Source organism: Notolepis coatsorum (assembly GCF_963971535.1).
Source record: "Notolepis coatsorum genome assembly, chromosome: 10".
Taxonomy (NCBI): Eukaryota; Metazoa; Chordata; class Actinopteri; order Aulopiformes; family Paralepididae; genus Notolepis; species Notolepis coatsorum.
Window position 1 is genome coordinate 117,724,829 of NC_140174.1, and position 25,096 is coordinate 117,749,924.

The 25,096-nt window shown below is 45.9% G+C and overlaps 1 protein-coding gene across 1 annotated transcript in view; it reads left to right on the plus strand.

The window, feature by feature from the left end:
• LOC311235894 (protein mono-ADP-ribosyltransferase PARP14-like) overlaps window positions 1–25,096 on the plus strand; it is a 139,140-nt gene that overhangs the window by 59,181 nt on the left and 54,863 nt on the right. Inside the window, 1 exon segment of the mRNA XM_084323416.1 lies at window positions 3,724–3,873. Coding sequence (XP_084179542.1) covers window positions 3,724–3,873 — 150 coding nt within the window.

Below are 25,096 nucleotides of genomic sequence, written 5' to 3' on the forward strand. Positions count from 1 at the left end.
TGGTCGCCGCGGGCCCTCTCTCAGGCACACGGAACGCTGTGTCTACCCCCTTTTCTGGGGCAGCCATTGAAGGTTTGGCTGCTGAAAGGGTGAGTCTGGAGGGGATGGGTCTTTTTTCTTCTTTTTTTTTACTTAAATTTTTATTTTCATTTTTTCAACAACATACATAGACAACATTCATAGACAATACACAGTACATAAATTAAAACAAATAGACAAAAAATGAGTAAAGAAAAAGTGTGACATGGGTCCTTCGGTCCATTCTACATTTGCATTATTTATTTACATTTTTATTCATTTCCTTGTATCCTTTTCAAACCTCTGTGATGTCGTTACTTCCCCTCCTGTATTCTTCCCATTTTCCCCATTTCCATTCAAATTTTTCTTCTTGCAGCCTCAGCAGATGTGTGATTCTCTCCATTTCCTGTATCCCCTCTACCTAGCTTTCTTGGCTGCCACTATCAATATCTTAATCAAATATTTGTCTTCCCCTTGGATTCCTTCCTGTGACTGGGGATGGGTCTTAACCCTACTGTGGTTGACACCATCCGGAACGCGCACGCTCCGTCCACTATCGCGATTTACGCAGGTAAGTGGCGTGCTTTTCAAGAGTGGTGTGAGGTTGGGGGCCTGGACCCGGTGTCCTGCCCCCTGGACTCTGTTCTTTCCTTCCTCCAGTCTATCTTGGATAGGCTGTCGGCCTCGACAGTGAGGGTATACACCGCGGCTATATCCTCTTGTCACGTGGGTTTTGAGGGCGGTACGATGTTCAGCCACCCTCTCGTGAAACGTTTCCTGCTTGGCGCTCGGCGTCTCAAGCCTGTGGAACATTCTCTGTCTCCGAGTTGGGACCTCCAACTGGTCCTGGGCTGGTTGTCGGAGGCCCCGTTTGAGCCTCTTGAGCAGGCGCCATTGGAGCGGCTGTCCTTTAAGACTGCGTTCCTTTTGGCCATCACCTCCGCTAAGCGCGTGGGTGAGCTGTGTGCTCTCTCGGTGCGGCCTGAGTGCCTGTCTATTCGGGCCGATAGCGGTGCGACTCTGAGGCCTAATCCGGTCTTCGTGCCAAAGAATATCCAGAGCTCTTTTCGCTCCAGAGATATTATGGTTCAGGCGTTTCATCCGCCTCCTCACGCTAGTGAGTTGGAGGCGAGCCTTCATCTGTCGTGTCCTGTCCGTGCACTTGGGGTTTACCTCAGTCGGACACAGGATCTCAGGGCTTCCGATCAACTGTTTGTTTGTTACGGTGGCCCTCGCGCGGGTAAGGCGCTGTCCAAGCAGCGCCTGTCACATTGGTTGTGCATGTAACGCTTCCCCCGGTCCTGCTGGACCTTCACAACTCCCCTTCAGAACTCCTTTCAATAACAATTTACCACTGCTCACTACAACACTGCCACCTGGTGGGCTGATCCAGATGTGGCAGATCTGTGATCAGCTCACTCACTTGTTGAACATTATTTGCCTCCACTTATGTGTTGTTTATTCACTGTCTTTGTTGTCTGTATTATTTCCACTGTGTTAGACTTGTGTCCCTACTGTCTGTGTTTTGTAAATGTGTTTTAGTCTTGTATGTCTCTGTTTGTACATTTACTATAGTTATTCCCCTGTGTGTTCTGTCTTCTGTTAGTTCTGTCTACCACACCTGTGTCTTGTTAGCAATCACCCTCCGTCTCTAATTAGTGTTTGTATTTAGGTGTTGTGGGCCCAGCATTCACTTGCTGGGTCATTGTTTGATGTTACCCTTGTGTTGGTTCATGTTTTTGTGTTTCACATTATCCTTTGTTACCGATGCTTGCAAGTAAAGCCTTTTGTTATCCCACCGCCGTTTCCTGCCTGCTTTCTCCAAATCCTCTGTGTGCTTATATCTGTAATTTGGTTCCATTTCATCATGCCACCAAAGCGCAACCGTAACAGTGCGAGGGCATTGCCCTTTGCTACACGTTGGCTGGACAGGTCCCCCCCGCGGGCGTCAGGTCGCACTCCACTCGCAATGCCCTGTTAGCGACACGGTGGAGGACATCTGTGCTGCGGCCTCCTGGTCCTCCCCGGGTCCTTTTGTTAGGTTTTACCTCGTGGACATGACTGGGAGTTCTGTCTCCCAGGCGGTTCTGGGGTCTGGGACCTCTCCTGCGTCCCGCCATTTGGTGGGCTAGCAGGGGTGTGTGGGTGTGGGCCACAGAGTGTTGTGTCACATGTGGTCCCGCCTGTGCTGTGCGTTCAGGGGTGCCTGGTTCCCCCTTTTTCGCACTTTGGTGGAGTTGACTGCCTCCGCCCCTTTGTTAGGACGGGCGGGTGGAAGGAACTCCCCTCCTCCCTGGCTGGGGCTTACGGGCCCTCAGGGGGTACACTTGTCGGGCCACGCATCCGCTCTGCCCCATATCTCATTGGACCTAGTTAACCTAGTTATATGAATACTGGCTGAGCGTCTCGCTCTTAGCGCCCTGAGGTCCCTTGGATGGGTTTCCGCTTATGGAAATTGTTCTGAGGAAGGTGGAGCGTGACCATTTCCGGCGTCATATAGGGAGACGCATGGGAGTGGCTTGGTCACATGCAAGTGGGTGCATTTGTTTGTTTTCGCGTGCACGCTATGTGCGTGGAGATAAGAGGATATCTCATTGGCAGAGCGAGATGCTCAGCCAGTATTCATATAACTAGGTTATGAAATAACCTTTCGTTATGGCTCTGGGGAAAGAAAATGTCCTTAAGTCTGTTTGTTCTGGCTCTGATGCACCTGTAACGCCTGCCAAATTCATCAAAAGTAATTAGAGATGCTGTGGGTGGTGGGATGGTCTACATGTTATAGAATAATAGTTCTACCTTCTCATTGGCAGAGCGAGATGCTCAGCCAGTATTCATATAACTAGGTTATGAAATAACCTTTCGTTATGGCTCTGGGGAAAGAAAATGTCCTTAAGTCTGTTTGTTCTGGCTCTGATGCACCTGTAACGCCTGCCAAATTCATCAAAAGTAATTAGAGATGCTGTGGGTGGTGGGATGGTCTACATGTTATAGAATAATAGTTCTACCTTCTGACAGCCATCACTGATATAGAGAGTTTGGTCAGTAATAGTTCTGCAACTAAAGAGTATTGTTGTGTTATCGATTAATCAAATTAAACATTTCAAAATGTATTGGCGTGTTTTTCAAGTGCAGTACGAGTGGGATCCTTAGGTCACGTGGGTAGTTGCCTCTCTGACACCACCTGTCTGTACTAATTATTAAACTGTTATCATTATATCAGCCGCCCTGCTCTCGGAATATCTAATATTTATCTTTATTTTATTTTATTTATTTCTATAGTTGTTACTTAAATATTTTATTATAATTTCAATCATTATTTTATGTATTTCTTTTTTTTTTATCATTTTATTTGTTATTTCTTATTACTCTTATCTATTTTCTTCTTTTTGTTTACTGTCTAATTTAGCAATATTTATTATTTTATTTGTAGTTTTTTATTATTATTTGTCATGTTATTGTCTTACTGTTTGTCTTATTTTGCTATCTTTACTATCGTATCTAATTGTTTTATTATCATTTTAATGTCTCATCATTTCCATCCTTATTTCATGAGTGTTATATATAATTATTTTCTTTATTTTTGTATCCTTTTGTTTCGTTTTTTTTGTTGGTGTAAAGCACTTTGAGCTGCAGTCTGTATGTAATGGTGCTATATCAAGTTATTGTTATCATCACTAGTTGACCTGCCTGCTCTGTGTCTCTCAGCCTCCTTTGGGAAGGTGTCCTCCCCCTCCCTCGGGGTGTACCGTATGCAGATGGGGCAGCTCACCCTGGAGGTCTCCTCGGGAGACATCACCAAGGAGACCAGTGATGCCATCGTGAACTCCTCCAACAACCACTTCAACCTCAAGTCAGGTGACTATCATGTACAATAATGCTGTATATGCCATATACTGTATATATATATATTAGGGGTGGGAATCACCAGAGGCCTCACGATATACGATATTATCACGATACTTAAGTCACGATACGATAGTATTGTGATTCTAAATATATTGCGATATTACTATTGCGATATATTGCGATTTTTCACCTTTTTTCAACGGCAAAGTAAAACTTTGTCAACATGTTTTTATCTTTTTTTTTTTACAATTATCCACTTACAACATTTAGACAGTACCTTAAACAACATCAAACATACAACAATACAGTGACATGGGTGCCTTGAATTCTTAGGCTAGTTCAGTAGCTCAGACCCCCATAAGAGGGACCCCCCCCCTCCCGCCATCCACCCGAGAGATAGGGCTCCCCCATATCCCAGGACCGCTATACACAGAGCCGGGCCCCAGCGACACGGGTCTCTTGAATTGATTGGGCCTGGCCCAGTAGAGCAGAGTGCAGGGGGCTCCCCCCCACCGAGCCAAGCCTGTTAACTCCCATGTCCCAAAGAACCCCACCCCCCGCACATTGACCCCACAACACACAAGACCCCACCACGACCCCGCAACACGCAAGGCCCCCCTCTCCCGGGTCGATCCGCCGATACTATGGCCTCCCCCCCACTGAACTCAGCCCACCCACTTCTGTACCTCCCATGCCACCGATATCACTGTATACATTTATGACATTTATGCTAACATGACTTAAAAAATAAAACTGACAACACAATAAGAAAAATATGTATGAAAATATAATAAGCTATATGGTTAGCACTTTTTGTCCCCGTTTGTCCCCGGTTTGGCGGGGAATCGGCTCTCCTATTGGACTAAGACTAAAGACAATTGGCACTTCCCAGGTTTTTTACCCCCGTTGGCAGGCTGGAGGGGTAAGGCTCTCCTGGAGAGGCCCCTCCTATAACGACGGAGATATCCCCAATGTGGATTCTCCAATGCCCCTATTATTGTTCAACATTTTATTTGAATTTTTATCTTTCATATGATAGTACAGTTCCAGAGCTCCCGGTCAGGTCTCCAAATGTGTTTCCCCATGTTCCCCGTCATCTTAGTTGTGTGTTAGTGTCTTCAGTTTAGTCTAATACGTGTTATTTATATTATATGTCCCGAATCAAGACCCAATTTTCCCAACTAATGGTTTACCTTGTCTGTATTCCCAGTGGTCTGTGTGTTATCTGCAGTGTGTCTCGAGTCATAACATCCATTCACTATCAAATAATATGCATATGTGGTATTGAATCTTGGTCGGTGTGTGTGACCTCAGTGCTCGAGTCCTGTTTGGTGTGTGAGATCTCGTTATTTGAATCCTGGTTGATCTCGTTGCTCGAATCCCGGTTGGTGTGTGTGGCCTCAATGCTCGCATCTTGGCCGGTCTGGGCGATCTCCGTGCTTGCATCTCGGATGGTCCGGTTGACCTCGGTGCCCGAGTCCGGGTGTATCCAGCGTCTCTTTGTCCTTCTTTTGGGGGCCATTTGTTTTATTTCTTTTGAATTAGCCTCCATGCGCCTCTGAATATTCTGTATTGCATCGAGTCCAGTCTGCATGTTGGTTTGCATGTTAGCATCGTTAGCGTTCTGTATTTCTTCTAGCCTGATCCAAATGCTAGCTTGCATATTCATCGTGTTAGCTTCCATGAATGAATGAATGAATGAAAACTTTATTTAACAGATTGCAGAATGGGTACAATACAGTACGGCTCAATACACACAATTGTTAACATGGGCAAAACAGAGTCCATTCTCTTCGGTTCAAATAACAAACTCAGCAAGACCGACGGCTTCTCAGTTACAGTGGGTGACAATATTGTCACAAGGAAAGAAGATATTACCTACCTGGGTTCCATCCTAGAGGCAAATCTTTCCTGTGACAAAATGGCATCCAATGTAATAAAAAAAGTCAACCAACGAACTCGTTTCTTGTACCGGATCTCCTCACTGGTAAACAAGAATACCCTGAAGACTCTAGCAGGAGCACTCATTCAAGGGTACTACGACTATGCTTGCACCTCATGGTACCAAAGCACCTCAAAGGCGCTAAAAACAAAATTACAAACATCTCAAAACAAACTGGTCAGACTACTGCTTGACCTTACTCCTAGAACCCACCTCACCCCTGCCCACTTTGACAACCTAGGATGGCTTAGAGTAGACGACAGAGTACAGCAACTTGCAATGGGCCTGGTCTACAAGATACACTACACGACCAAGGTACCCATGTACATGACTAAATACTTCCCAAAGGTCAGTGAATACCACGATCACAACACCAGAGGAGCTCCACAAATCATGTTAAACCCAGATTCGGCTCAAACAAGGGACTAAACACGTTTCGCAATTATGCCACATCAATGTGGAACGCCCTACCCAAAGCTGTAAAGGAATGTGAATCACTACCCACTTTCAAAAACACTCTCAAAAAACACCTAAGGGAGACTGCAACTCGAAACTGGCCCCTGTAAATGTCCGAACACAACCCCCGCCAACACCCCCCCCCCCCCCCACTCCTACCCCCCCCCCCCCCCCCCCCCCCCCAACCACCTCCAATGTACAGTCCCACCCCCACCCCCATTTAGCCAATCCAATGTACAGTTTCTACGCCTAATGTATATACTCTTTTCTGTCTGGACTCTTTTTGTATCACAAATACAGTACTGTAATTGCAAATCTGGTATGTCATAAATGTATAGATGTAGCAGTACTGTCTATCTGTATGTCATGTATGTCATATATGTTACGATGAATTGGAAATGGGGGACCCTGGTGGAAACAAGACGAAAGTCTTTCTCTGGTCTGCATCCCCTTAACAATTGTATGTATTGAGCTGTACTGCACTGTACCCATTCTGCAATCTGTTAATAAAGTTTTCATTCATTCATTCATTCATGCAGACCAGAGAAAGACGTTTGTCTTGTTTAAATCAGGGTCCCCCAGTTTCAATTCATAGTGACATTTATGACATACACAACATACATGACATTTATGGCAGGGGTTCCCAAAGTCGGGGTCGCCAGATGATTTAAAAAATGTATTAACATTTTTTTTTTTTTTTTTTTTTTTTTTATTAAATAAAATAAATGTATGCAGTCAGGCCACTGAACTTAGAAGCAGGCAGGCCAGTGTTTCTAGTTGCACCAGCGCAATAGTTAGATAACCTAGGTGGGGAACAACCAGGAGATCACTACAACTCACACAAGTTGGAGAACTATCTCTCTCTCTCTCTCTCTCTCTCTCTCTCTCTCTCTCTCTCTTGCTAATCTGCTAATCATTGACACATGCTAGCCTGTAATAATCCCCCCCAGAAAAATCTACTTTGCATTTAATATATTGCAAATATATGCCATCACACACACACTGGCATTTAAAGGGTTAGAATTATAAAATGAATATGGTGGTGGTGGTGGTGTTATGATCAGGGCTGAAGTTGAATAAAAGATTGTATTTTTTATCAATTACAAAAAAACTGAAAATCCATAAAAATCTCTGTTGTTGCTAATCATACATACCGTATGCTAGCCTATTTTTTTAACAATAATTTGTGATGCCATCACAAACACTGGCATTTAAAGGGTACAAATGAAAAAAAAATCTGCACCAGAATGCAGGAAATGAAGTCTTTGTAACAAAAAATGTCTTCTTCGCTTAACCCATTCTTCGCCAGGCATTGTACCCTTCTTATACCATCCTCTGCCAGCTCTATTTGTCTATGGAGATGTTCACCTTCTTTGCAGGGCTATAACTTTTTAAATTGTATTGCTAAATTGACATTACTATGGCCCATTCAACATCAATTATCTATCGTTCAGGGTGTAGGAACGTTTTATCGTGTTTTATAACTTTTTATTACCTTTCTTGAATTTTGGACCGGGAGCTCTGTTCTGCAGCTGCTCACCTGCTCCTCGCCAAACCAGAAGTCCTGTCAACATGTTTTATCTAATAAAATAAAGTTTTCAGTCTGTTCATCTCACTTCAATAATTTTTATTGCAGCAAATGGGATTTTCTCAAGCAGACAGATGTCAACACTGTTAGTTGGGTCAAGAACCAAAATTCCGTGACCATTCTCTGGCTAAGATGTTTTGTCCCTCCCAAAAATCCCGGCATTTTTTGTCAGATGGCCAAATCCAAAATACCTGCTAACGCCATCTTGAAAAATTTACTTTTGATCCAGAGTACCTAGAATCATGTATGAATACACTTTTTTGTGTAAGTCAACCATGACGATTCCAATTCTGACATCAGTTTGACTCTATGACATACATTTGACCCAGAAATCCAAGATGGCCACTGTTAGGAAATACCCTTATAGTTCTTTTATTGAATGAAGCAGTGAGGACAAGTTGAGTCTGAAGTCTGGTGCCGCCAAGGTTTTTATCTCGAAGTACACAGAGAACACAGGAAGGACAGCTCTTCAATCCGGACCATCTGCTCGAATACACCCGCAGAATGATACTTGACCACAGACAGCCACATATTTTATACAGTATGGTACATAGGCCAACCTCTTTTCTACCTTGGTGATTGATAGCCGTCATGTCACAGTTTGAGGACACAGGATCTTATCAGAATGGTATTGTGTATGTCTCTCGGTGTGTTATGCATTGATGTCTATGTGATGTGCGCTTGTGTGTGTGTTAAAGTGAGAGACATGAGTTTGCATGTTTAGCTGGCACTTTCGACACTCTCGAACAAAAAAAAGGGGGGGGGGTGTGTATCTCTCTCTATGTGTGTGCATTAGTGTCTGCGTGATGTGTGCCTGTGTGTGTGTTAAATTGAGAGACATGAGTTTGCATGTCTAGGTGTCACTCTCGAACAAAAAAAGGGGGGGGGTGTGTATCTCTCTCTATGTGTGTGCATTAGTGTCTGCGTGATGTGTCCGCAGAGTGTGTTAAAGTGTGTGTGCTGGTGTGTGTGTAGGCTTGTGCATGCTCCTGATATCATCATGCACCTGTGTCCAGACTGTTTCAAAGGGGGGCCTATGTTTACACAGAGACCGTTTCATGGGGCGGCCTGTGTCTACACAGAGACATCTGACGTCAGTGTACAGCCTGAAGAAGATATTGACAACAGATCAATGAATTAAAACTATCAATCCCCCTTTTGACATATAAATCTATATGTCAACACAACAATTCATTGTGCACCCAACAATATGACACAACCATCAATCATCAAGACATATACCTACATATCGGATGACCACCAATACTGCCATCAATACATCAGACCTGCACTTAATCCAAGAGGGCGTGTATATCATAGAAGCGTGAAGCTTAACTATACGGGGGCCCAGAGGCAAACATAGCACGAAGCGCATGGAATAGCAGAGACATGTGACAATTAGATGGTCCAGTGGTCATCCAGTAGCGTCCAGTGTCGTCAGGGCCGTAGATGGGCAGGCCATAGATCAAACACGTGAAAATACTAATTACAATTACCCAATATAACCCACAACTAACACGAGGATACAGTCATCAAGATTCACTGTATATTCATAAAGGAATGAAAACACAAAAAAAATAACAATAAACTGACGTTGATATAACCTTAACCAGGACCTGTAAAATATGGAAATGATGCTTGACCGCTTTCGCACAATGTACATGCCTAAAATACTATGTAAGACAGTTCAGCCAGGTCAGTTTTCTTTTGCACAATATCAACCATATCTCAAGACAGTTCAGTTTCAGTTCAGTCACATTTCGCATAATTTCAATCAATTTATACTTTCTCATCTATTATTAATTTATTCAGTTGTTGTGTCCAATTCAGTTCAATTTATTCAGTTGCTGTGTGGAGTCCACACAGAGTCCAAACACCGCAGGCCATCAGGCAGAGAGTGGCGAACGACACCGCAAGTCAGCCATCACCCCCAGAGGACACTGCATCATACTGAATTCAGGCCGAAGTCCTGTTGCCGGCCCCTCCCCCTCAATCCGGCACCAGCCCTATATTTTCAGGCGAGCAGCGAGCAACAGCTCGTGACATCGTCGGGGTTGTATTTCCACCCCACCACCGGCGGAGAAGGGCCTCGGTACGGTTCTCAGCATGACCACAGCGTCCCTAATGAAGCGGATGACAGCTGACCGTTCCCCATCGCGTCCATGGTCGCTCAGCCTCTCCCCAACCCGATAGCCTGTTGGAAGAATCAAAGCACACAGAACACCACACAGCTTACTCAACAACCAGTACAATGCATCCAGACTTATTTATGAGAAAACCCATTGATTGAAATACATAAAAAATGCGTAAAGAACCACTCAACTTTCAGATTCCAAGTTCCGGCACATCCGCGTCATACTTCGTCACCACCACCCAAACTCACAAAATGAAAAAGAAGCCCACATCAGAGATACATAAAAAATAATGCAATGATTTTCAATGGTTGCAATCTCTATGCCGAAGGATCATTAGAAAATCAGACTAAAATTCACATAAACCAAATCAAAACAAAACACACATTGTCCCACATCAGAGTATACAATATCCTATGAGTAGACAATATTCTAATGAGTATACCATAAAAAGGAAATAAAAAACAAAACACGCAACAATATCTTGACCCCATTCTCACAACCCTACCACGACCTCATAGAAACTTGCAGTTGGTTCCCCCACATCCTCATCCCCGGACGCCATCATGTCAGCAGAGTCCGGTGGCTCAGACACGGGGGACCCCAGCTGGACAGGAAAGAGACGGGGAGGAGAGCCGGCCGGCGCATCCTCCAAGGGCTCCTCATAGGCCGGTGCCTTGAGCACGGATCCTGCACTCGTCTCGTGGGCATCCTCTCCATCCCCCAACAGGGCCCCCAACTCGCCCATACACAGGGCCTCCAACTTGCCCATACCATGCATCCCCAACAGGGCCTCCAACTCGTCCATACCATACATCTCCAACATGGCCTCCAACTCGTCCATATCATACATACCACCCTCTCCATCGCCTACACACCCAGCCTCCCCCCCATTCACCATCATCTGGTACCCAGCATCCCCTTCATTCACCATCATCTGGTACTCCGGTACTTGCGCGAATCTCGTGTCAACCGCAGTCACAATAACTTTCTCACAGAGTTTCCTGATGCATGGAATACAACAGCATCCACATAGGACAAATAGTGCCACAGACGTTATGAGGGTTACCATCACTGACGCTATCAGCCCTTTCCACTGACCAAAATGTTTGCTCAACCATTCACTAACGACATTTGTCACTCCTGAATCAGTCGCCATACTTGCAGACAGGGTCCTCAGCCCCTTCAGGGCTCTGGTTACAGACCCATCACCGGCTGTGTTGTTGGGGAGGAAAATGCAGCATTGGTCCCCAAATAGCGAGCACACGCCCCCTTTCTCGGCCAAGAGCATATCTACAGCGATCCTATTTTGGTAGGCCATCAACGAAGTGGCTGATAATTGCTCAGACAGTCCCTCAATTGCATCACGAGTCATGTTCCCTAGCCTCTGTAGATTGAAATGAATATAATTGATTCGGTCCACATTCTTATTAGGGGTGATCCAGACGAAGATTGACTCGAACCCTGCAGCAATCTCGTCCACCAGCTTAAACTCGCTTGGTACCCCCCTTGGGATTCCTATTGCATCCACGTACGTAGGATTACCTGCATACAAATCAAAGCTTGCCGCTCTCCTCCTGCGGAAGAAATGCAGGGGATGCCTGACACGTATAGCAGCAGCAGCTCGTTCTATGTCAGCTACGGAAATAGAGGTTATTGTTACCGGGGCAACCAGTGAGACCAACGTACATGACCCTGTCCATGCCTTATCGAGCGTGTTCCTCAACTTTGTCCCTCCACAATACCAATAGATGTCCGCACGTGATTTTGTTAGTCTAGACACATTTTCCCAACGGGTAACATCTATGGTGATGTTGCACCACGTCTTGTCTATAGTACCCATCCTCTTCTCATCATTTGGTCGGATGTGATCGCGCCTATAGCACACATGATCACCCCGTATTGGATTGAACAAGGGGGGCCTTATGTCTTTGGGCGAGAGTGGGTAAACCCCGTCCAGGTATCTACACCCTTTACTGGGGTTATCAGTCATCATGAGTTCAGTCATGCACCAGGTCTCATTAATTGAAAACATAGAGGGTACCGTTAGTAACGCCGGTCTCGCTCCTGCACATATTACACATTCCCTTCTGGTTGCAGCCGCCGCATTTTCAGTGAAATCAATCCAATAATTCTTCTGGAAGAATCCAGTTTCCCTGGCAAATGCCCTCTCAATCGTGTCAGAGTCCCCTTTTACAGGTCCAACAACCAGGGAATTGTCAAGGTTTCGAATTACAGGCCTGGGTGGTACGGACAAGGGAGGTACTTCAAGGAGGTCCTCCTTGATTATTATGTGGAACAGAGCACTCGGAAAATCATTGGAGATAGAGGTAAGCCAAAACGACCCCCAGTCGTGTACACCGGGATCTACAAGGGTTAAATCCAGAGGATTGCAGTTAGCTTTGGTACAGTTCCCGGGTCTAGGTAGTTTGGTGAATACCAGTCTCTGTATCAAGTCTCTACCACTGGACCTTCTCATGGTGGCGTCTATGGGTCGCGGTCCCTTCCTGGGATGTCGGGTGGCCCAGGCCGCCCTCTTGTAACTATCCCAGCAAGGATTAGTGTGGACCGGCTGGTCGTAGTAACTCAAGCATAATACGAACATCTCGTTCGTCATCAGCTGTTGGTATGTAACAGGGTTACCGTTGCACGTCAGGATCTCACATGCGTCAAATCTGTAGCTTGCCGTAGCTCCGATATTGAATCTAAACCTAGCGGGGGGGCGTGTCATCCTCCCAATGTCTTCCGACTCCCCTCTCTCATGGGATAACTTAGATACAGCAATAAACCTAGATGGATAAGGGCCCCCGGGCGTGTATGGCTCAGAAACGTCTCGTCTCTCCCGGCTGTGCTCAACCCTTGGCACACCAGAGCTAACATTACCAGAGATATCACATTTAGGATCAGATTTTGGGTTTGGGATGTCGAGCGGGAATGCTACAGCATACCGTAAATCCAATGGTGGGCCTGTATCAGAGGGGATTGCAGTTGTATTTCCTGCTTGTGTGTTCCTATAATATCTATCTACCCCCCATACGAAGGGAGCAATAACCAAGGCGGTCATTGCGACAATAATGAATATTATCTCGGTAGCTGAGCATCCCAACCCGGCAAGTGCCCTCTTACTCTTGGTAGCTGGACATCCCAACCTGGCGAGTGCCCCCTCACCCTTCAATTTGGTGTATTTGGACCCGGGCATTTTTGTCTCTAATCACTGGATACTTCGGCCAGGTCCCTCCGTACTGCGTTAAGATCCCGCTCGGTGGGGTCTCTTGACTTACAAATATGTGTCTTATGCAGCCAATTACTGAGACGTTCCTCCCTAAGCCAGACCTTAACACAATGGGTAGTTACTTCTGCTACCTTGAACGGACCTAGCCAGCGTGGGTCAGACCAATTGAATTTGTTCACTTTTCTCATCACCCAGTCCCCAACTTCCACTGGGCTGGTTTCCACTTCTCTGTCGTCCTTGGTCAGTATCTCGATCACCTGTTGAGATATTGCCATTACAGCGTTGGTCATGCCTTTTACGTAATCACTCAATTCGGAGTGTGCCAGCACCAATGGTGGAGTAGTACTGGGCGCGGTCTGAAACGGGCACGGCATCTTCCTACCAGTAAGCACCTCATGAGGACTTACATTGAGAGTCGCAGAGGTGCTGGATCTCATGGTGAAGAGGACTATGGGAAGGGCTTCCGGCCAAGCCAAACTGGTTGCTTTGCAGACTTTTGCCAACCCTTCCTTGATAGTGCGGTTTGCCCTTTCTACCAGCCCCTGCGATGCGGGGTGGTACACAGCTCCGAATCGGTGTATTATACCGAAATGTTTCTCCACCTCCTGGAGGGCTTCATTAGAGAAGTGGGAACCATTATCGGACCGGATCGCTTCAACCAGCCCGAATCTGGGGATTAGTTCTCTGATTAGCCATTTAATCACTTCGGTTGCCTTCTCAGTCTTGGTGGGAATGGCCTCTACCCACCGGGAGAATGTGTCTACACACACTAACAGATACCTCTTCCCCTCCACCCGATGTTGCACTCCCATATCCGTAAAGTCTATGCAAATTTCTTTCCATGGTGCCGCCGGGGTGGGAAAACTACCGAGACCTGCTTTCAGTGCTGCCTTTGGGTTAAACTCACAGCATATCTCACATGATAACACAAAGTATTTACAAATATCCCTTAGGTGGGGGTGCCACCAGTGCTGGGAGATGAGGGTGTTAACCTTTGACCCTGCGCAGTGCCCTCTACTATGTGCTTCCTGACAGAGTAAGTTGAGTAGTCCAGCCGGAGCTACCACCTTCCCCTCATGGTTCCTATATATACCCTCCTGATCTCTGCTCGCTCCCTTCTCTAGCCACGCCTGCTTCTCCATGGGAGCCGCACCCTGCTGAAGTTCTCTGATTCGCTCACTCGTTAGTTCTCTCCCTTCTGGAGTGTCCTGTTTTCCTTTAGTTGGTTTCTGGACCAATTGCTTCTGCACAGTGGGGTCTCGGTATCCAGCAACGCGTTTAGCCTCCATATCAGCAGCGTTGTTCCCCTTTGTGATATATCCCTCCCCCTTTTGGTGTCCTTTGCATTTCAGTACAGCCACCTCAGCAGGTGCGGTCAATGCTTCGTAGAGTTTAGTAAGCTGTGTCAGATGCCTAACAGGTTCCCCTGACGAGGTGACATACCCCTTCCTCCCCCAATGCGGCATGTCAACATGAATCGCATGTGTGGCATACGCAGAGTCCGTATGCAAGTTTACCCGTTTACCCTCAGCTGCTAAACATGCTTCTGTTATCCCCACTAGTTCAGCCAACTGGGCTGACGCGGTCTGGGGTATTATGCCCGATGTCACTGTGGAGTATCCCCCATCCATTCCCAGTTCTACCACAGCATAGGATGAGATAAGTGCACCAGTGGGGCCATGATGACTGTGTCCGTCGCTAAACAGTGTCATGTCTGGTGAGTCGAGTGGGAGGTCAGACAGTGACTCATGCAGCTTCATCTCTTGTCGCGTTCGTTCAATACAGCAGTGGGTGTCTGCTCTGCATTCATGATCCTGTTCAGTTTCCATTTGCTCAGCCATGTTAACCCTATCTGTGCTGAAGTGTACATGGGTCATCCCTAAAATGCGCTTTAGGTTTTCCGTCCTATGGCTTGATAGTGTAAACGCACTAGCGTCTAAATATGCCTTGACACCATGCCCTGTATGTACAATGGTCTGATTGTCCATTGTGATGTGTGATGTCTTTTGTAAAGCCTTACCTATGGCTGCAATGTTACGAGTGCATGATGGATGACCCATCTCTATTTTATCTAGTCTAGTACTATAATACATCAGCACCTGTCGCCCCTTCTCTGTCTTCTGGTACAGGACTGAGTTACAGATCCCGCCCGTTTCGGAGACATCTAGATGAAAAGGCTTGGAGTAGTCAGGTGTGTGGAGAGAGCATGCTTCGGACATGGCTGTTTTAATCTCTATGAAGGCCCTCTCGGCCTCTCCGGTCCAGATCAATGGGGCTTTATAGTCTCGATATCCTGCCTCCGTCATCATCTGTCTCATAGGAGTCACATAATCAGCAAAGTTTGCTATGAAGTTCTTACTATACGTCACTAGTCCTAGAAACTTCATCATTTCTCGTACCGTGGTTGGTTTTGAGTAGTGCAGGATGTCATGTCTAGTGCTATTAGTCATCCCAGCGCCGTCTTGGCTGATTACCTTCTGGAGGAATACAACCTGTGGGCGTCCTACTTGGAGTTTTTCTCGAGACACCTTGTATCCATAGTGGGCTAAGGAGGCTAACACAGCCTGTGTCGCCGTCATGATATCAGCAGAGGTTTCAGCCGAGATCAAAATGTCGTCCACGTATTGGTAAATGGTAACGCCCTCCGGCAACTTAATGCCTTGAAGGTGTGTCTTCAATACATGATTAAAAATAGAAGGAGAGTCTATATATCCCTGGGGCAACCGGGAGTATGTGTATTGTTGCCCCTTGTAGGTGAATGCAAATAGTTCTTGACTCTCATCATCTATGGGGATACTGAAGAAGGCATTAGCAAGGTCAATACAGGTGAACCATATCTGTTCAGGTCTCTTCGCATTCAATATGGTGTATGGGTTTGGTGTATCATACTTAGTGGTCTCGACCACCTTATTGATTGGCCTGAGGTCCTGGATCATTCTATAATCCTTTTTACCTGGTTTGGGAACTGGATTTATAGCGGTGTTCCAGCGAGACCGGGTGGGGTGTATTACACCTCCAGATACTAGTCCCTTAATAGTATCTTTTATCCCGTCCTGCTGGGCTTCACTGAGCTTGTACTGAGCCCGAAATATGTGGGTGTGGTTCCTGGCTTAGTTTTAATCGAGATTGGATCTATCTTTAGCCGTCCAACATCCATTGGTCCCTGGGACCACAGTGATTGAGGTAGCGAATCTATCAGTGCATCAGTGTCGGGGTGGTCTGTGTTTTCGCGTCCATGTGTTCTTGGTAAACGTTGTTTCTGGCATTCAACCGTGACCTCTGATTCGTGGGTTATTCGGTATGATTTAGTTCCTGGAGAGTACCAGAGTAAGTCATGCTGCGTTTTTTCCCAATCAGTAGCCTGCATGCATGCCTTAATCATGGGGCCTAGGTTTTTCGCTTCACCCCCTCTAGTAACCCCTAGGGTAAGGTGCGGACTAGAGGAGGTTCCTAGGTTATAATACTCAGCCTGTTGTGGGGTCAGTACCACCCCAGCCGCGGTGCCTGCTTCACCTACATAGATATGTTCTATCCGGAGTCTAGGTTTTGCGTCATCTTGACCCTTTCCCCATCCCTCCCACAGGGCATCATAATTCTCATCCTCCGCTAATGAGTAGAAGAACGTACAGTGCGGAGGGTCATTTGGGGCTTTTTGTAGGTACTGGGAAGAGATCCAGGGTTGCCATGTTCGGTTTGCGTCGTGGAGCTTGCTGCTGTTAAAATCCACGCACACTCCCCACCATACCTCAGCCATTGTGTCAGGGTGGGGCTGGCCAAACTGTGTCTGCTGGACCATTTGGTGCTTCATCACCTGCCATGGCGTGGCACATGTTAATGAACTCCCATCGGGGAATAATATGTCCATGCTAAGGGGGTGACACATTATCTCAATATTAAGAGAGCCCAGTATGTCTCTGCCTATCAAATTAAGTGGGCAGCTCTTAGCTAATAGAAATGAATGTTTAAATCTCTGTGTTCCCCAAACACAGTCGGTTGTCTTAGACAACGGCCACATTTCGGTGTTTCCCGAGAACCCAGTTACAGGGACGGCATCCTTTGAGTGTGGCAAGTGTGTGTTAAGTGTAGAATACCGTGCTCCTGTGTCCACCATAAATAAATGATCACGGCCGTTTATGGTTAACTTGACCATGGGTTCCATGAATAATTTATCTACGCTGGACAAATCGCCTGTGTGTGGGTCTGGGCCTCCCTATTGGTTCTGGAACATTTGGTGTGGCCCACCACGGGGCATTTGATTCGGGCCGGGCGCCTGGTGGGGCGGGGGCATTATGGCCCTGGCACCCCTCCCCCTTCTCCCTGAGTTGTAGGGACATTCGCGGGACCAATGACCAGGCATTCCACATGAAAAACAGGTTCCTGTCCCGGGCACTGGGGCGTCTCGCATCGGGGGGTAACCCCATGGTCCGCCGCCCCGCCCCCTTCCATACCCCCTCCCATACCCCCTCCCATACCCCCTCCCCCCCTGAGTTTGGAACCTCTCGTCACCCCTATCCCATTCGTCGTCCATGTTGGACATCTGGTACTCCGCTGGTGGGGGATACTGAAGGTATTGTGGGGTGTGAGGGGATTGACAGTATGGTTCCTCAAGAATTACTTGTGGCATCTGTCTATATGACTTGGCGCTATTCATTTTGTCTTTCATTTCTTTTGCCTGTCCCTTCAGAATATGCGACTGGAGATTAGCCAGTTCCTTTTCAGATTCTGCTCTCTCCTCCAATTCCACATCTATGTAATGGACCAGATGGGAGGACCAGAGTTCATGAGAGAACTCATTTATGCCAATAATACCTCTGAGCTTTGCTTGAACGTTCTTGTTCATGGACCCCTCAACTGCACCGCGAAACAGTTTATCCATGGTTGGGGTAGTGTAATCCCCGATGCTATCTACCCACGTCTCCCTGACCCTGAGTATGTATTCCGTCCCGGTTTCATCAGGTTTCACTGGTAGGTTGTTCAATTCACGCACATTCTGTTTCGTGGGGTATTTCTTCCTAAGTGCCGGCCATAATAGGTCAATCAGGTCACTTAGGGGGGTGTCATCTGGATCCCCCCTTGTATGTGCCTCAATTTCTACCCCCTCTAAGGCAGACCGAGAGGAGCAAGCAGCGAACACTTTACGAAAATCCCCCATGGCCGGTTCATGCCCCACACATGTGTCTAAATATGCCTTGATAAACATGGTTGCACCCTTATTGATGTCCGGCATACTCTCCTTCATGAGTGTTACGTCTCGGAGTGCCATTGGCGAGAATGTCGTGGTGACCCTACCAGTACCGGACGATTTGCTATGTGTGAGGGGCATCATATAGGCTCTATCGGGTCCCACCAGATTGTACACATTACTACCATACCTAGTCGGTGGGGCCCGAGTCCTATCTACCCGTTCCAGGTCCCTCCGTGTTGCTGGCGTGGAGGTCAATGGGGGTGACTGTTGGAGGTGACTCCCCACCCAGTCTTGTACCCCCTGGGTTTGTCTATTCTGAGGCGTGCCCGTAACCAGTACCGATTGTAGCTGAGTTATAAGGTCCTGCACCTCGGCTAATCCTATGCTACTTACGTCACTTGGGCCGGCACCTAAGCTGGCTCCTGGTGCCGAGGTCTGGTTATCTATACACCCCACGGGCCCCCCGGTCGATTCTCTGATACTTGCGCCACTTGAGCTGGCGCCCGAACTGGTTCCTAGTGCCGAGTTCTGGGTGTCTATCCTATACCCCGATCCTATGACACTTGTGTCACTTGAGCTGGCACCTGAGTTGGTTCCTTGTGCCGAGGTCTGCGTGCCTACTCTATACCCCACAGGCCCAGCTTGGTTTGTTCCTGCGTATGGACTGGGCGTGAGATTACTACTATGTTCCGCCACTTCTGTCAGGTATCGTAGGGTATCGTCCTCCCTAACACTATTGCCACCGGATGGTCCGGTATCCAATAGCCCTGCTCTGATCACAACCAAAGGTCCCATAAATGCTGGTGCAGGTGTTGTCAGGGGCATTTTTAATGGCACCTGTGCATCTGCATATGGTGGTGGTCGACTAGAGAATGGATTGGTCGTGCTAAACACAGGAGCTGTTGGAGTGAATGGGGGAGCCTCAGCCGCTATGAGGTTATCAATCACCCTCTCTGCTGCCCTTTCTTCCATCTGCATAGTCAGTTTAACCTCTCCCAAAAAACAGGAGCAGTCAGCTAGGAATGACTCGGCCTCGGCTAGCTCCTGCTTAGCTTTAGACTTTACTTTGAAACCGTAGGTTTTCATTCCTTGCAAAACAGCCATCGCATTAGCTACTCTCGTGGCTGCTTGGCCTGCACATGTGCCAAGCTTCCCTTTTACCGGCGCCTTCTCCGTCCATTGTCCAAACACTCCGACCTTTTGGACCCGTTCCGCCCATTGTACAAATCTTGTACTGGCTTTGTCTCTTTCTTTGTCGGCTACTTTACCCAGCCAACGTGAATGTGTGTCTACTAATACTCGTCCGACGCTACCCGGCTCACACGACCTCCACTTTTGTATAATGCGTTCCGCCATTTTATTACAACCTCAATTAAAAGAGGAAGGGGGGGAGAGAGACAAGAGAGAGTCAGAGAGAGAGAGAGAGACAGAGAAAAAGACAGAGAGAGAGGTGTGTGTGTGTGTGTGTGTGTGTGTGTGTGTGTGTGTGTGTGTGTGTGTGTGTGTGTGTGTGTGTGTGTGTGTGTGTGTGTGTGTGTGTGTGTGTGTGTGTGTGTGTGTGTGTGTGTGTGTGTGTGTGTGTGTGTGTGTGTGTGTGTGTGTGTGTGTGTGTGTGTGTGTGTGTGTGTGTGTGTGTGTGTGAGTGAGTGAGTGAGTGAGTGAGTGAGTGAGTGAGTGAGTGAGTGAGTGAGTGAGTGAGTGAGTGAGTGAGTGAGTGAGTGAGTGAGTGAGTGAGTGAGTGAGTGAGTGAGTGAGTGAGTGAGTGAGTGAGTGAGTGTATGGGGGCCTTGTTATTACCTGGTACAACCCAATATCAGAACGTGCTTACTAACAACTCCAATATAATCCTCTTAATTATATTACCCAGTGTTTGAAAGTTAATTAAATGTGGGATAATACCAACCCCTTTAAATAACCCCCTGAACTATATATTTGTCTTTCCTCTAAACAATATACTTATATTTTCAAAAATAAGATAGAAACATGCAGTAGAAAAATGGGAGAGTCAGCGAGAGAGCGGGTGAGGTACGAGAGAGTGAGAGAGAGAGAGAGAGAGAGAGAAATGGCTCGTGTTGTTGTAGTTTATCCTCTTAATTATATTACCCAGTGTTTGAAAGTTAATTAAATGTGGGATAATACCAACCCCTTTAAATAACCCCCTGAACTATATATTTGTCTTTCCTCTAAACAATATACTTATATTTTCAAAAATAAGATAGAAACATGCAGTAGAAAAATGGGAGAGTCAGCGAGAGAGCGGGTGAGGTACGAGAGAGTGAGAGAGAGAGACAGAGAGAGAGAGAGAGAAATGGCTCGTGTTGTTGTAGTTTATCCTCTTAATTATATTACCCAGTGTTTGAAAGTTAATTAAATGTGGGATAATACCAACCCCTTTAAATAACCCCCTGAACTATATATTTGTCTTTCCTCTAAACAATATACTTATATTTTCAAAAATAAGATAGAAACATGCAGTAGAAAAATGGGAGAGTCAGCGAGAGAGCGGGTGAGGTACGAGAGAGTGAGAGAGAGAGACAGAGAGAGAGAGAGAGAAATGGCTCGTGTTGTTGTAGTTTTCTCGACGACGTACAGCAAGCGGCACCAACGTAATATGATTATGTTGAATGTGTGTGAGAGAATGTGTGTGTGTGTATTTAGATGCGTTGGGGTACAGAAAGAGAGAGAGATAGAGAGAGAGAAGGAGGAAGAAGAGAGTTATAGAGAGAGGCAGAGGGGGGGGGAGGAGAAGGAGACGGAGTGTGAGGAGGTGAGTTATGGAGAGAGAGAGGGGGGAAGTAGGAGGAGGAGGAATGTGAGGAAGTCCGGGTGAGTTATAGAGAGAGGGGGGGAAGTTGAGTTATGGAGAGAGTACGAGGAGGAGGAGAGAGAGGGAAAAAAAAAATAGTCACCCTAACCACACAGCTTTATCACAACCTCCAATCGCTTGCGCTATCGAACTATTATCCGACCTATTTAAGTAACGTGTCCCTCCACTTTTGGGGGTCCGTTCAACTATGCTAAAGATGTTTCCTTCACTTGCTCCAGCTAAACCTGGGATTCAATACAAATTCACTATCCCCTAATGTCCCAACCCCGTCCGTGGATATTAATCTCAAAAGCCTGTATGTCGTTCAAATCGTTGCTATAATAACCAGCCAATCTTCTACCCCTTAATTTGGGGCGGGCCTTGTTGAAGAATATAGCACCAATTCGTCTTACATCTAAGCTTTTCTGTTAAGATTCAATAACATGCCACCCGCCTTAACCTTCATACAGAATCAATTTATAGGCCTTCAACCTCCGTTGGAACTTTAACCAGCTTTATAGGCCTTCAACCTCCCGTTGGGACTTTAACCAGCTTTATAGGCCTTCAACCTCCCGTTGGGACTTTAACCAGCTTTATAGGCCTTCAACCTCCCGTTGGGACTTTAACCAGCTTTATAGGCCTTCAACCTCCGTTTGGGACTTTAACCAGATTTATAGGCCTTCAACCTCCCGTTGGGACTTCAACCCTATTCATAGGCCTTCAACCTCCGTTTGGGACTTTAACCAGATTTATAGGCCTTAGGGCCTCACAGATGTCAGCAGACGCAGGTATTTCTTTTCTTATCAAAATGACAAAAAATTAAAAATAAAAATAATAATAATAATTCTAAATGACAAAAAATTCTAAATGACAAAAAAAAAATTCTAAATTTAGATTTTTGCCAATCTGTAGTTACTTTTAAAGGCTGGAATTTTGCCTACCGTTTTGTCATTTGAAGAAAAAACACCGGCGTCCGCTTTAACCTGGGCGGCTTTTCCTTCAGCCGTCACTCCTTGTCCGTCTCTCCAGGACGATTTGCAGAGAGGAGAGAAAAAATACAGATTATAGATCAATTATTCCTGTGCTCTCACATATACCAATATTCAGAACAAATCATAAATTTAGAGTTTTCAATGTGCAGGAATTTCAGTTAAATAGGTGTAACCTGCTCACCTTTTCAATTTTTTAGCGCTTGTTTTGTCACTGAAGACGAGACACCTTGGTTGGGACTCCAGACGACAACTGGTTCACCGCGATCAATCCAATCCCGAGACGAGCCCCCATTTGTTAGGAAATACCCTTATAGTTCTTTTATTGAATGAAGCAGTGAGACAAGTTGAGTCTGAAGTCTGGTGCCGCCAAGGTTTTTATCTCGAAGTACACAGAGAACACAGGAAGGACAGCTCTTCAATCCGGACCATCTGCTCGAATACACCCGCAGAATGATACTTGACCACAGACAGCCACATATTTTATACAGTATGGTACATAGGCCAACCTCTTTTCTACCTTGGTGATTGATAGCCGTCATGTCACAGTTTGAGGACACAGGATCTTATCAGAATGGTATTGTGTATGTCTCTCGGTGTGTTATGCATTGATGTCTATGTGATGTGCGCTTGTGTGTGTGTTAAAGTGAGAGACATGAGTTTGCATGTTTAGCTGGCACTTTCGACACTCTCGAACAAAAAAAAGGGGGGGGGGTGTGTATCTCTCTCTATGTGTGTGCATTAGTGTCTGCGTGATGTGTGCCTGTGTGTGTGTTAAATTGAGAGACATGAGTTTGCATGTCTAGGTGTCACTCTCGAACAAAAAAAGGGGGGGGGTGTGTATCTCTCTCTATGTGTGTGCATTAGTGTCTGCGTGATGTGTCCGCAGAGTGTGTTAAAGTGTGTGTGCTGGTGTGTGTGTAGGCTTGTGCATGCTCCTGATATCATCATGCACCTGTGTCCAGACTGTTTCAAAGGGGGGCCTATGTTTACACAGAGACCGTTTCATGGGGCGGCCTGTGTCTACACAGAGACATCTGACGTCAGTGTACAGCCTGAAGAAGATATTGACAACAGATCAATGAATTAAAACTATCACCACCATCCAGTAGAGCAAAAATGTAGATAGAGACAGTAGAGCGAAAATGTAACTTTTGAATGGGAAGGTAAGATTTGGTCTTTGGGCAGGGCTTCAGACTAACCTTTCCACTGATAGCACTGGTGCTACCATCTTTCCCAATAGCTAGCTAGCTAGCAACAACAACAACTAGTTAGCTAATATTGTCATTGTAGCCCTGTGTTTGGGGTTTGTTAACCCTTGTGTTGTGTTCGAAAGCTGTTTCTTTCAGGAGTTATTTTGATGATGTTCTGAGCACAGCCTTCTGTTTCAAAAGGTATCTTGGACCATGCCATCTCGCCATTCCTTGACATGAAGAACTCCTGTTGACCTTGCTCATCCAGGCCTTCTTCTTCAACAGACTGCGAGAGTGTGCGTGTGTGTATGCACATGTGTGTGTGCGTACATGCGTGCATGTGTGTGTATGTAATCGGTGTTGCATGTACCTGACAAACTGAACTGTTTGTGTTACAGTCATATTCCAATTTAACTGAATGCACACGTGTGTGTGTGTGTGGACTACTGTACTAGGTATTGAAATGAACAATGCAACTTCCTTATACAATTTCTTTTTAAATTGCATAATAAAATATCGATACTTGGCGTCCTTGTATCGTTACAGTATCGCGATACTATACTGTATCGATATTTTCCCCCACCACTAATATTTATTGCCACCGCATATATATATATACCTATCCACGGGGGCAACAGTGGCTCGGGAGGTCGTTAATTGCTCCCGATGAGCAGGTTGGCACCTTGCATGGTCGCCTCCGCCGTCGGTGTGTGAATGTGTGAGTGAGTGGGTCAAATGTGAGGAACAAATTGTAATGTGCTTTGGATAAAAGCTGCTATATAAATGCAGCCATTTACCATTTAACAGTCAAAGGACTTTGTCAGCTAACAGTCATAGGACTTAGTCGAGTCGACTACTCAACATTGTTTCCCCATGTACTCATGCAGAAGGACCTCTGTAGATAACCAGAGATCATGTTCAGGAAGTAACTCATTCAGCATGGGGGGGGGGGGCATTAAAATAACTAGAAGTCAACAACTAAGACCAAACCAACTACTGTTTAAAGTTTTGTTAGAATTATTATAATTACAAAGCAGTTTTTCAGCCTTTATCTGCCAAAACCAAATGTAGCAGATTATGACTGGGTGTACATTGTGTGAGATCTGGTTGTTTTTCAATGTGCACCTAATGTAGATATCTGTAGAAGCTATATAGATATTAGGTTAATCAGTCTCCAGTCAGACTGCAGACCAGGGGCGGGGCTAGGGGGTGGCTACTTGGGCTCAAGCCCCGAATGTTTTCTGAAAAGCCCCCAATCTACTTTCCAAAAAAATTTAAAAATGAAAATAAAGATATTTTTTTTGACAATTAATCATTGTTACATGAAAATATGTTTGCACCAGATTTAGCAGAAGCTAATTTCCATCTGTAGTCTATCCAGCTGCTAACTGTATTTGAGTGAGTTAAGTCTTGGTGTTATGGTAGACTCAGACCTAAGCTTTAAATCACAATCAACAAGTTGACAAAAACATAATTCTTCCACCTTAGAAACATAGCTAAAGTACGGCCATTTATAAATCAAAAGGACGCTGAAAACCAGATCCATGCCTTTATCTCAAGCCGACTCGACTACTGTAATGCACTCCTTACCGGCCTCCCGAAAAAATACCATGATAACTATTTTATTGCAATGCACTATTGCATTATTTTATTCTATTTTACTAACTATTTTATTGCACTGCACTATTTTACTTTGTATCAGTGATAAT